We start from the raw sequence: 12,710 nt of genomic DNA on the forward strand, positions 1-12,710 counted from the left end.
TTGATTTCCTTCTTCACTTGAGCTAATTATGAAGAAGTTTAAATTTCCAAGTGCTATTTTTTTTCAGGGTTGCTATTTTCAGCTTCATTGCTTGTATGAGAAATGTAAATTCCATAAGCTTTATTTTTTGGACTCTATGAGGAGTTTTCTTTCCTAGTAGTCTAGTATGTGACCAAGTTTTTAGATGTTGTAGAAATATTTATAATAAAGTATAATATTCTTATGTATAAATTTCACTTTTTTCTACTAATATATTGTCAGTTTTTTTTTTTAATTATTTATTTATTTATTTGAGAGAAACAGACACAGAGAGAAAGACAGATAGAGAGAGAGAGAGAGGATGGGCGCGCCAGGGCCTCCAGCCTCTGCAAACGAACTCCAGACGCGTGCGCCCCCTTGTGCATCTGGCTAACGTGGGACCTGGGGAACCGAGCCTCGAACCGGGGTCCTTAGGCTTCACAGGCAAGCGCTTAACCGCTAAGCCATCTCTCCAGCCCTATATTGTCAGTTTTTCATCTCTAAACTTTGGACATTTTTTCATGTATACTTAGTGTTATCCCATACAAGTTGAACAATATTCTATTGCCACTATGTGCTTAATTTTTTCATAAGCATAAGTAATCTCTGTCCACATGTAACACTATCAGCTATGGATTTCATTTTTATCATGCAATATTTTGATGAATTCTGTTTTGTAATTCTTATTGTATGGGCTTCTGATCATCCTTTTTTAAGTTTCAATAGATCTGGTTTTATTGGAAAGCTTGTGTTCTCACCTGTCTTTGTTTTAGTACAGGAGGTTAAGCCACTCCTGTTGACTTCATGAAATGGTACTTGGCATTTTTTAAAAATTTTTTTATTTATTTATTTGAGAGCGACAGGCACAGAGAGAAAGACAGATAGAGGGAGAGAGAGAGAATGGGCGCGCCAGGGCTTCCAGCCTCTGCAAACGAACTCCAGACGCGTGCGCCCCCTTGTGCATCTGGCTAACGTGGGACCTGGGGAACCGCGCCTCGAACCGGGGTCCTTAGGCTTCACAGGCAAGCGCTTAACTGCTAAGCCATCTCTCCAGCCTGCTTGACATTTTTTAAGGACCTCAATGTAACTTTTCTAAGTTGAGATTTTCATGCTTTTCGGTCATTTGTTTCTTAAGTAGTTATTAATTGTGTTAGATTGAAAAAAAATACACCCACAGAACACCTACATCCTAATTCTTAGATTCTATATATGGTTCCTTATATGACAAAAAAAGGACTTTGTAAATGTGATTGAGGATTTTGAAATGTGGAGATCCTCCTGGATTTGGCCAAGGAACCCTGAATAGGATCCTGAGGCAGCAGCAGACAGAGCTCTGGCACACAGATGGAAGAGGGGAGTGTCACCAGAGCTGCCTCTCAGCTCTGACAGTTTCCTGTCAAAACCCACTGCAGACTGGGGTTATAGACATGCGTGGTCATACTCAGCTAAAAGAAAACAAAACAGAGGCAGTAATAACAGTGATGTGGCCACAGACAGTAAGATGCTGGCAATAACACGAAGCTGGAAAGCACAAGGGATAGATTGTCCCCTCTGGAAGTCCCTAGGCCCTGCCAATATCATGATTCGTATTTTGGGTCTCAGAACTGTGAGAGTCTAAATTTATGTTATTTTAAGATCCTAAGCTTGTGGCAGTTTGTAACAGTAGCCATAGGATACAAAATAAATAAATAATTTTTCTCCATCTTAAAAATACTTTTTTTTGCAAGCAAAGAGATACAGACACAGAGAAAGTAGAGAGGAAATGGGCATGCTGAGGCTACTAGCCTCTGCAAACATACATTTGTAGAGCTTGCTGAGATACAGCAGCTCTGAGTTGAGGGGGAGACACTACCTGGAAGAAAATATGCAGATGAGTAATAAGGGAGGGACACCTGACATTCTTCTTTGACCTATACACACACACACACACACACACACATGAGGTGCATGCATCTGCACACATGTACCACACATCACACACCATACATCACACAAACCATAGTGCACATTGAAACAAAAGTGGTATTTTCAAAATTATTGGATTATAATTTTTCTTTCAAAACTCTGAACATTTTCTCACTTTTAAGTTTTTGTGGAGAAGCATGAGAATTTACGCTGCATTTCCTTTAGATAACCTTATATTACCTTGCTTAAATGCTTAGAGATATTTCATCTCAGAAGGTGAATATTCTGTTTTAATTGTGTGTCAAAGTTGATCAGATTGTCGTAGGCATGACCTACTCCTCTTGTCTCAGGTTGTGAGCTTTGCCGACCACCTTACTCTTAAGACAACACAGATGTCCAAAATACTGATCTTCTCATCACAGCCTTATGCCTCACAGGCTGCTCTCTTCCCACCCTTCCCCATCCTTCCCTGATGCCATCTTCTTAGCCTTAATAATTGTGAGATCATAGGTCATACGCAAAAACTCATCATTCTCTACAGAGACAATGATCTGTTTTTTTTTTCCTTAAGCTTGACCATCAAAGTTTTTTTTTTTTCCATTTGTTATTGTTTACACAAGAAAAGAATGTCTTCTTATGCCCTGCCCCAGGGAAGCTGCCAGTCTCTGATCATTCCTCAGTACCTCTCTATGTGGCATCTTCCACCACATTAGTGCTGAGATGTTTTTGTGGCAGACAAAAATAATGACAGCATATAGATAGATAGATAGATAGATAGATAGATAGATAGATAGATAGATAGTCCCTGGCTTCTAATGAGTTAACTGTGGTTTTAAGTGGTTTTAAGAGTTTGTCATGACACAAAGGAATACCCATGTCATCATTGTGTTTTTTTAAATATAAGTACAGTATACAATAAATTACATGAGATTTTCAACACTTTATTATACAACAGGCTTTATGATTGATTTTGCCCAACTGCAGTCTAATGTAAGGGTTCTCAGCATATTTAAAGTTGGCAAAGCTATGATGTTCACAAGATTAGGTTTATTAAGACATTATTATATTAACATAACCCCATCAAAAGTTGAGGTGCATCTGTAGTTGGTCATTTGTCTGACTCACAGAAAAAGCAACAAAGGTACAAGTCCCAAACAGAGGTGAATTGCACAAAGAAAGGCTGACACTTTCCCTTAGATTTCCACCTGCAGGGTACTCTTCCATGCCCTCTACATTTGATACTAAATTTAGAAATTCGATTTCAGTTTACCTGGAAAACTTTCTAATGTGATCATTATTTCAGATGCATTTTACTTAACTACATTCTAAATATGCCCCCTTTGCAGAAGATATATTAACCTCTAATATCTCAACTTCTACAGAATATGCAAGGAATACTATACACAAGCTAAGTAGAGGGCTTGGAAGGGTTAGTAAAAGAGAGAGGGGTGAGGAGGGAAGGAAAGGTCAGAAGTTGACCCTATGGCCGGCTCTGCTAGGGGCATGGAGGAAGAGGGGACTCTGGGATTGTCTGAACTGATGACAAATGACCTGGAAAGGCACATGTGCTCCCTGAAGCGGGGACTCTGCCATCACCTCTCAACTACTATCACTGATAGCGGGCAAATGAACTTTTGTGTCTAATTATTCTGAAATGTCAATAGTGGCAGCGAAAATTAGTTTCACTTTAAAAGCCAATTATAAATAAATGTACTGTGTCAGTGTCAAGAAAGACTGATCCTGAAATACAGAACTTCTAAGAAGCAGGTAGAGAGAGTGGTTACTACTCTCATCTATCAAAAGTAGCAGTGCCATGGCTCAGGGAAAGTCACTGAAGAGGGTGGCAGGAAGATTGTTAGAGCCACATGTTGGGTCATTATGCACAGAGACACTGCCTCTTCCTCATAACTGATGGCTACCCCCACAATGCATGACCCACATTCCCCAATAAGGAGGGTCCCTGTGGAGGGGGAAGGACAGGGAGGAGGCTAACGATGGTACCAACATGGCTGTATACACATTGTGTACATAACTAATAATAATATAAATAAATAAATAAATAGATAAATAAATAAATAAACAAACAATTTTTAAAGAAGTAACAATGCAAATCCAGCACCATGTCTTAAAATCTACTCCCAGCAGAGAGGACAGCCATCTCCTCTCTAACCCAACCTTATCCCTTACGTTGAATTCCAAGACTTCCAAGTAGCAAAGAGCATGTAGCCCATTCCCTCCTCCTTGTGCATTCAAATGCTTCGCTGTTTCCTCCCTAGGTTGTCCTGCTCTATGCGTCTACCTATGTCCTGGTGTCCCTCAGCATAGACAGATACCACGCCATTGTGTACCCCATGAAGTTTCTACAAGGAGGTGAGCCAGTGCGCTTCCATGAACAGAACCTTTGGTGGTGGGGGGGTTATTTTTGAGACTATTTTGTTCTCAATAATCGTTTTCTGCCTCCCCCCTTTCTTTGCCTACTCTCTTCTGTTTTCCTTCTCCACCTCCTTCCCAACATCATGTATCCCCAAACAATGTGGAAAAGAAGGCATGGGAGCCTTGGGAAACCTCATGGCTCCCATGGCTAACCCAGAGCTGCTAAGGGGAGTTGGCCAGACCCATGCTGTGTCCATTCACCCTGACAAAAGTGCGTCCACCTTGTGCCTTTACTGCCCTGTTGACAAGCACAGCTTTGCAGAAAAACGAGCACTCTCACTTCAAGCTACTTGTTTTCCAGAAACACGTAGCTCATCTTCCGTACCTAAAAGCTATAGAAAATTTGGACATTTTTAATTGATTGAAGGGGGAAGAAAAGAAGGATCACTTTGTTGGTGCAGGAATGGTGAGGGACCCCTGAAAGAGGAAAGCAGATGGTCCGAAGAAAACATAGCCAGTAAGACTCCCTGCTGGTGTGTGGAGTGGGAGTTGACCCCGCAAGTGCTGGTGCAGGAAAGGGGCGCAGGGAGCCGCAGCTGTGGGCTGTTCCTCACAAAACTGAAAGTCCCCTGCTCCCTTCCACAACACTCCCCAGCCCAGGCAGACAGCAGGGGCCTCTGCTTCTGAGTAGAAGCCGAGTGGAGATGCAAGACTTAAAGAAACAGAACGGGGTCCCGAGAAACACCCATGCCTTGGTGGTAGACACCTGTCAGAGGACCCCTGCCCATAGGCAGAGCCCACAGCTTTCTTCTCCTACCTTCCCACAAGCCAAATGAAAACTGACCATACCATGAACCTAACAGAAATTCTAACTAAAGAGACACAGAAAGCCTAATTTAAAAATGTGGGGGTGGGGGGGCTGGAGAGATGGCTTAATGGTTAAGGCACTTTCCTGCAAAGCCAAAGGACCCCAGGTTTGATTGCACAGTACCCACATAAGCCAAATGCACAAGGCAGCATTTGTTTGCAGTGGCTTGAGGCCCTGGGGTGCCCGTTCTCTCTCTTTCTATCTGCCTCTATCTTTCAAATAAATAAATTTAAAAATTAAAAAAAAAAACCCTGTGTGTGTGTAAAAACATAAGCTAAATTGGGAGAAAGTAGATAATAAAGTTAAAATGTCATTCCACAGAATTTCCCCTCAAGGAAAACAGAGTTAACAGAAAAAGCAGAATATTGGGTGTCACCAGTGAGCTGTGAGAAAGGGGGCCAATGTGATCATTGTACTTGCCTTGACAGTGGTATAGGCTAACTCGTGTGCTTTTAGTGAATTTTGTTCTTTCTGCTTTTACTAAAGTGACATTTTCCTTAGTCAGTAACTCCAGAGAGGCTGGTAATATGAGGGCTTTTTTTATGGAAAACACATATAAGAATATTTAGTAAAATGTCAGTAATGATAAAGAGAAATATGCAGAGTAGGTATTAAAACACAATCTCAAACTCTGATAATTAGAACAATATGTTCCTGGAAGCAGAACAGAACATATTAACCATACCAAACTTCAAACCACTTGGAAAAGAATGAGTTTGTCAATATACAATGTTGGACTTGCTCTGCAGCCATTCGAAAAATAAATTAAATCACCATATGTTACAGCAATTACAAGTAGGTCCCAGCTGGGTTGGGAAGATAACAATGTACTAAGAAAGCATAATGACAAAACTTTTACTCTCTTGAAAAGGAAACACTCTTTCTAGGAATCATAATAGAAGTAGAAGTAGTAAGAGAAATAGGTTTTGGGTTTGTTTTTTTTTTTTTTTTTTTTTTTTACTATACCAATATCCTAAACTATTTATACAAGTAAAACCAGGAACAAAAGCAAAAAGGCACATGGATACCATTTGCATATGTGCTGGTTTCAAGGTAATTTTGTCCTTCATAGCCTCACTTTTCAGCAGGTGGAGCCCTGCTGGGGGAGGTGTGTCACTAGGGGCAGATCTTGAGTCCAGCCCAGTAGGTTATTAAAGTGTTGCAGAGGGCCAGTTTGAGCTCTGGTTGTTAGTGTTTACTGGTGCTGGCAGTGGTCTCTCTGGTAAGAAAAAACATACTGAAGTATGCCAGATTCCTCCACCATGATGAAACTGCCCCTGAAACCTTTAAGTCTGAAATAAACCAGTTCCTCCCTTAAACTGCTTCTGGTCCGATGTTTGTCTCAGGTAACAGCAACAGCGTGTGACAAGTGAAGGATCTTGTGGCAATTACGACTAAGAAATAAGAACATGCCGATTAAAACAATGGACAAAGGACATGTGTAGACAGAACCATATAAATAAATAGAAGATATTACAAAACTCTCATTTTTGACTACTAACTAAAGAATTGCACGATTAAACCTATGGCTAGGAAATTTTACCAGCAGGTTAAATGAGCTTAAAGAAAGGATTGTCTGAGGTGCTCAGGGTGAGGGGAGAGTGGGTGTGGGCGCCTCTGTGCCCTCTGGTGATAGCCGGGCACTGCAGGTGGCTTCATCCCCATTGTGCTTGTGAGGAAACTGAGGCAATGGGGTACAGTAAGGACTCCATGGCACTCACAAGGAAATCCTTTCCACAGAGGACCTGGTGTGCTCCCATAGCATGTTTGCAGGTGCATCCGTGTGATTCTCTTGTCTTTCTCTCTTCTCTGAGTAGAAAAGCAGGCCAAGGTTCTTGTTGGGATTGCCTGGACTCTCTCCTTCCTGTTCTCCATCCCCACCTTGATCATATTTGGGAAAAGGACACTATCCAACGGTGAGGTTCAGTGCTGGGCTCTGTGGCCGGATGACTCCTACTGGACCCCCTACATGACCGTCGTGGCTTTCCTGGTGTACTTCATCCCCCTGGCAATCATCAGGTGGGTACTTTTTCCTGCTTTGCCCTTCAGATACCTACTGGCTCTGATTTCCTTGAGGGAATTAGCTAGGACACAGGACTCCTCTCTAATGCGACATGCATGCACTAAGCCCAACTCTCCCGAATCAGATTTGGGGGGAAGGAACGAACACTTACTGAAGACGTGGCGTTGGGCTAAGTGGCTAACAATGATCCCGAGTCCTGTGAAATTTTGCAAATGATAAAACCCAAGATCAGAGAGGTTAAGTAATTTACCCAACATCACATATGATTGAAAAACGCAGGTCTGTCTGATTGCATACCATGTTCTTTCGCCTATGCCATATGGATGTTCCAATAACTAGAAGACATAATACTAGCTTTAGGAATTTTTTTGTCTTCACTTTTTGAAACAGGGTCTCACTTGAGCTAGGCTGATCTGGTACTCACCCTACAGCCCAGGCTGGCCTTTAAACTCACAGTGATCCTCCTGCCTCAGCTTCCTGAGTACTAGGATTCAAGGTATATGTTGGATTGAGAAAATGGCTCAGCTGTCTGAGGCTCTTGCTTGCAAAACCTGCTGGCCCAGTTTCAAATCCCATGTATCCAAGTAAAGCCATATGTACAAAGTGACTTATGTACCTGGAGTTCATATGTAACAGCAAGGGGTCCTGGTGCCTCCATATTCTCTCTCTCTCACTTTCCACTTGCAAATATTTTTTAAAAAATAAATAAATAAAAGTATGAGTCACCACATCTAACTGCTTACACAAAACACTAGTTGGAATCCACCACTAAAGGAGGAAAGGATTCAGGTGGAGTAAGGGGGAGGTAGGGAGGCATCAGGTTTTCTGGTGACCAGAGGCCAGAGTGTGGGTGAGGACTGTGAGGGAACAGGTAGGTACGTGATGCCCATGGGAGAGAAGTTGTTAAGTGACCCAGGAGGGGGAGTTTCATTGTGAAAGGCTGGGACAGTCAACCTAGAGAGCATTTCCATGGTCCTATAGAAATGGTCCATGAGGTGAGAAGACCTTATAGCCCGTTCACGGCAACATCTCCCTTGGTCACATGGCAGAACCATCCGTGCAACAGTGGCCCTGTGGCTGTGCATAGGGTAAGGGGGTACGGGGAGAAAACTTCCACCGTGGGTGTGCGTGTGGACTATAACAACCCTGTAGTATTACATGGTGCCCTTGCCTGCAACGATTGTCACAGAATGTTCGGGGCAAAGTAGGGTCAGCATTTGGATTTTGGATAACATCAAAGTGACAGAAATTCTTGTAACTAAAATTGCACTTAAGTCACTGATTATTTTACTGTTCCTGCACCCAAGAGGTGTTTGTTTCAACTTTACTGCTCTCCTCTCCACTGCAGTGATCATGGGCGGGCATTTGGAGGGAAGATGAATGGTTATGTAGGCAGCCAGTCCAAGGTGAGTCTTAGCAACAGAATTGGCAGGGGCGGGACCCTTGGGGAAGGAGGAGACCCCGGGGCCCTGGGAAAGCCTTTGCAAGGGGCGGCTGGAGTATCACAGGCCACTGAGATACTGATTTCAGTGGCAGAGCAGGTCCTGGATTCCCTTCTGATTGATTTCCCATCAGTTCAAGAAACTCTCTGCCAAAGCCCTTCCTTAACAAGAGGCTTGTGAACAGCAGTAGCAACCCACATAACTCACAGTGGCCAGTTCCTGGGCAGATCTGTCACTGTCTGAATTTTCTTTCCCTCATTAATTTGCTCCGACTTTTACCTCAGCACTGATCCTTCAACCTACCTGCTGCTTAACTTGTACGGGTATTTTTAGGGCTCTTTAAAAAGGCTGAACAGAATTGGTTTTGCTTCAAATTTGGAAATGGCTTCTAAAGGGGTTTTTTACTTGATTCTGAGCAAACCAAAGGTTCCTTAAAAATTGCTCCTGACTCGGGGCTTCAAACCCCATCATGACCTTCTTGTCCTTGAGTTTATCTGAAGTATTTCCTATCTGGCAGGAAGCCTGATGCTCATTCAATTCTCACCCCTCCCCCTAGGCAGAGAATGTGGCTTTTCTCCCAGGAGGACATGGCATCTGCCACCTCTTGAACCAAGTGCAGGCCCAGGCAGAATTTGTGAGAGCTGGTTTGCTAATTCATTGCTGGTATACTTGCTATAATTTCATCTCTCTAAGACCTAAGGGTGACTTCCTCTTTCCCTCTCCTCCCTCTCTGCCCCCCTCCACCATCTTTCCTTCTTCACTTCCTCCCTACTTCCCTCCTCTCCTCCTTTCTTCTCTTCCTCCCTTTCTCCCTCCCTTCCTCCCTCCTTCCTTCCTTCAGCTCTTTCCCTTTTCCTTATTGTGACCTCCTTTGGCTTGATTCTCTTGTTACTGGTGGCTCTCCCAGAAAAAGTTAAATAAACTATTAATTCGAAGATATAAACAAAGAATTCAAAGAAAGTATTCTCTGGTTTCATCAGCCATACCTCATGGTTCCTCAAACATGCTAAATATCTGTTTAAAAATCTGCTGAAACTGGGCTGGAGAGATGACTTAGCGGTTAAGCGCTTGCCTGTGAAGCCTAAGGACCCCGGTTTGAGGCTTGATTCTCCAGGTCCCACACTAGCCAGATGCACAGGGGCGCACGCATCTGGATTTCGTTTGCAGTGGCTGGAGGCCCTGGCACGCCCATTCTCTCTCTCTCTCTCTCTCTCTCTCTCTCACTCTCACTCTCAAATAAATAAAAAATGAACAACAACAACAACAAATTTGCTGGAACTACGGGGGAGGGGGCTGTAACCTTTACCTTTGAGGGGGTTCCTTTGGGGGTAGGGAAAGTTTTATTGGTCTTTTGCTTCTTTTTTTTTTTGTTTAGGGTTTTGTTATTTTGAGACCGGGTCTCTTTTTGTAGCCTAGCCTAGTCTGCAACTTGCTAGGTAGCCCAGGATAGCTCGCAACTCTGGTAGGTAACACTTGTCTTAGTCTCCCAAGTGCTGAGATTACAAATGTGAGCCACCACACAAGTTATCTTTTTGAAAATTAAAGTGAGTTGTTATTTATTGACTTATTTACTTACATGATGTACATATAGGCCCTCACTTGCCATTGTGCCTGCGCGTGTGTGGCCGTCGGAGGGTCTCTCCTGCTGTTTCGTCACTGCTGCCTGTGAGCTTCCAGGTTCTCCCGGCTCCACCTAGCATTGCCAGAGGCATGATGGGATTTCAAACACACATCCATGGTATCTGGCTTTATGTGGGTACCGAGGAGGATCAAACTCAGGTAGACAGACTTGCCAGCAAACATCTTTAACCACTGAGTCATCTCCCCAGCCTCGATCACTTTTGGTTTAATTTGCATTCCTTTCATTACACATAAGATAAACACATTTATGTGTTTTACTATCACTTTGGTGTCTCTCAAATATTTACATCCTTTTAGTTATTTTTGTTTTAATGTTTCCGTATTCTTTTTTATATTTACTTTATTTATCCATTTAGAGAGAAAGAGAGAGAGAGAGGGAGGGGGAGAGAGAATGGGCATGCCAGGGCCTCCAACCACTGCAAACAAACTCCAGACGCGTGCACCCCGTTATGCATCTGGCTTACATGGGTACTAGAAATTCGAACGCGGGTCCTTAGGCTTTGCAGGCAAGTAAGTGCCTTAACCACTAAGCCATCACTCCAGCCCTGTTTCTATATTCTTTATCACTAGAGATATTCTTTATACAATTAACATTGTTCTGTTTCTAATATGTTGTGAGTAACTTGACATTAGCTGCTCCAGGGTGACACCCCCTCCTTGCATCTGCTTCCCTGGCTATAACGAAGCACATTTCCAGACCATACCACACTCCTCTCACTCATATGCCTTTGCACACATGCTCCCTCATGCCTGGGCACTCTCGCAGGCTCACCCTGCCTTGCTTCTACCCTGCTAGGCCATATCCTTCATGTCTCATTGCTAGTAACTCCGTGTTAGATTTGTCCTTGGCAGCGCTGGGCAAAAAGAAGTGATGCCTTGGATGTTTACTCCCTAGACTCAATCTCACTTTGTCCAAGTCACCTCAAGAACTTTGCGGTAGTGTAACAGCCTGCCAGCATGGCTGCATCACACAAGTGATTAGCATCTGGCGTACAATGGGCACTGGGTAAACGCTGGAACAAGTGGGCAGTGCAGATTGACTCCTGAGCTATACCAGTCACACCGCAGACTGGCGTGGAACTCTGTAAGCCTCACTGCATCTGGCTGGCTCTTTCTCAGTGTCTCACTCTTTCCCTTCCTCCCCTCCTTTTCTTCCTCCCTCCCTCCTCTCTCCTAATGTAGAAAATCCTGGCTATATACTATCTAGAGCAGCTTTTAGCATATGGCAGTTCTCTGTGTAAGTATATGTGGAAGGAAAGAAGAAAAGATGGGGGTAAGGTGAGAAGTGGGGAGGAAGGAGACCATCATTTGCAGTGAGCTCTCCTGAGGTCTGTGCATGAATAAAGATTTCGTGGTTCTATCATCAACTCAATCAGGCTCCCAGGCCTTGACATCCTAGTGACTGACAGCCAAGGCGATGCACTGCCTTTCTGGGCCAAAATAACTCCTGTGCTTTCAGACTGCACTTGACATAACAGTGTAATTGTTGCAGGAAGGGCTGCTGGCCCTGATGTCATTACTTTGCTTCAACTGTGCTTATATTCTTACAAGCTCATTGATTTATATTCACCTTCCCATCTTCTTATCCCTCAAGACAAAGGTGTGGATGGAAAAGATCCATGACCATAATTGCAGAGGAATAAATGGGGAAAATGTGCGTTAGTCATGGAGCACTGATTTGTGATATGTGTAAAAAAAAAATCCATTTATTTTGCTTGAAGAATAGGCTCAGAATGGTCCTGTGTGGAGGGTCAACACCATGGTGGCTAAAAAGACCCCCAGAGACCTGCCCAGCATCCACTGTGGGCATGATGCCCAAGGCCAAGGAGAATGATGGGTTCTGAATTGACCCATCATGCCAGGAAATGAAGTGACCTCCTCTGTATTGTTTTCCAACTGGTGGTGAAAGATTGAAAACAGGTGCTCTCATCCATCTGCTTGGTTATTGTGGATGTTTGCGAGCGAATGCCCAATACCTGTTTCATTCCCACTTCTTAGCCACTCATAGCTGCTCCTACCATTGGCATGTAAATAGATCAGAAATGGCTGTTTGACCCAGTTCAGGCCAATGTGGTAAAATCAGGTATATTCTGGGGTACTTTTGGAAAAGAAAGTGACATTTTAAAGGAGGAGATCCAGGAAAGAAGGAAGGACTCCGCTACAAGCTTTGTTTCAGTGTTGGCTGGCACCCGGGTCTGACAGGGAAACGTGACCCTCACTGAAGAGACAGAGGTATGGAAGGCACCCAGGTTTTTACAGTTTAGCCAGCCCTTCCTTTTGAGTTGCAACTGTGGGAAGTAAGTCAGCTGCAGCCACTTCATAAAGTCATGGTCTGTGACCATGTGAGTCACTCACATGATTGTCGCTGTCTTGCAGGCTAGCGCAATGGTTTCCTACTCCACGGCACAGGCAGAGCCGTAGTTTAGTGTGGACGACCAGG

At 43.6% G+C, this 12,710-nt stretch overlaps 1 protein-coding gene across 1 annotated transcript in view; it reads left to right on the forward strand.

Annotated features, from left to right (window-relative positions):
• Npsr1 (neuropeptide S receptor 1) overlaps positions 1 to 12,710 on the forward strand; it is a 149,931-nt gene that overhangs the window by 111,514 nt on the left and 25,707 nt on the right. Inside the window, exons 4-5 of the mRNA XM_004652295.3 lie at positions 4,200 to 4,293; positions 6,982 to 7,183. Coding sequence (XP_004652352.2) covers positions 4,200 to 4,293; positions 6,982 to 7,183 — 296 coding nt within the window. The remainder of the gene's footprint in view (positions 1 to 4,199; positions 4,294 to 6,981; positions 7,184 to 12,710) is intronic.

The sequence above is a fragment of the Jaculus jaculus genome, chromosome 11 (assembly GCF_020740685.1).
Source record: "Jaculus jaculus isolate mJacJac1 chromosome 11, mJacJac1.mat.Y.cur, whole genome shotgun sequence".
Lineage (NCBI taxonomy): Eukaryota > Metazoa > Chordata > Mammalia > Rodentia > Dipodidae > Jaculus > Jaculus jaculus.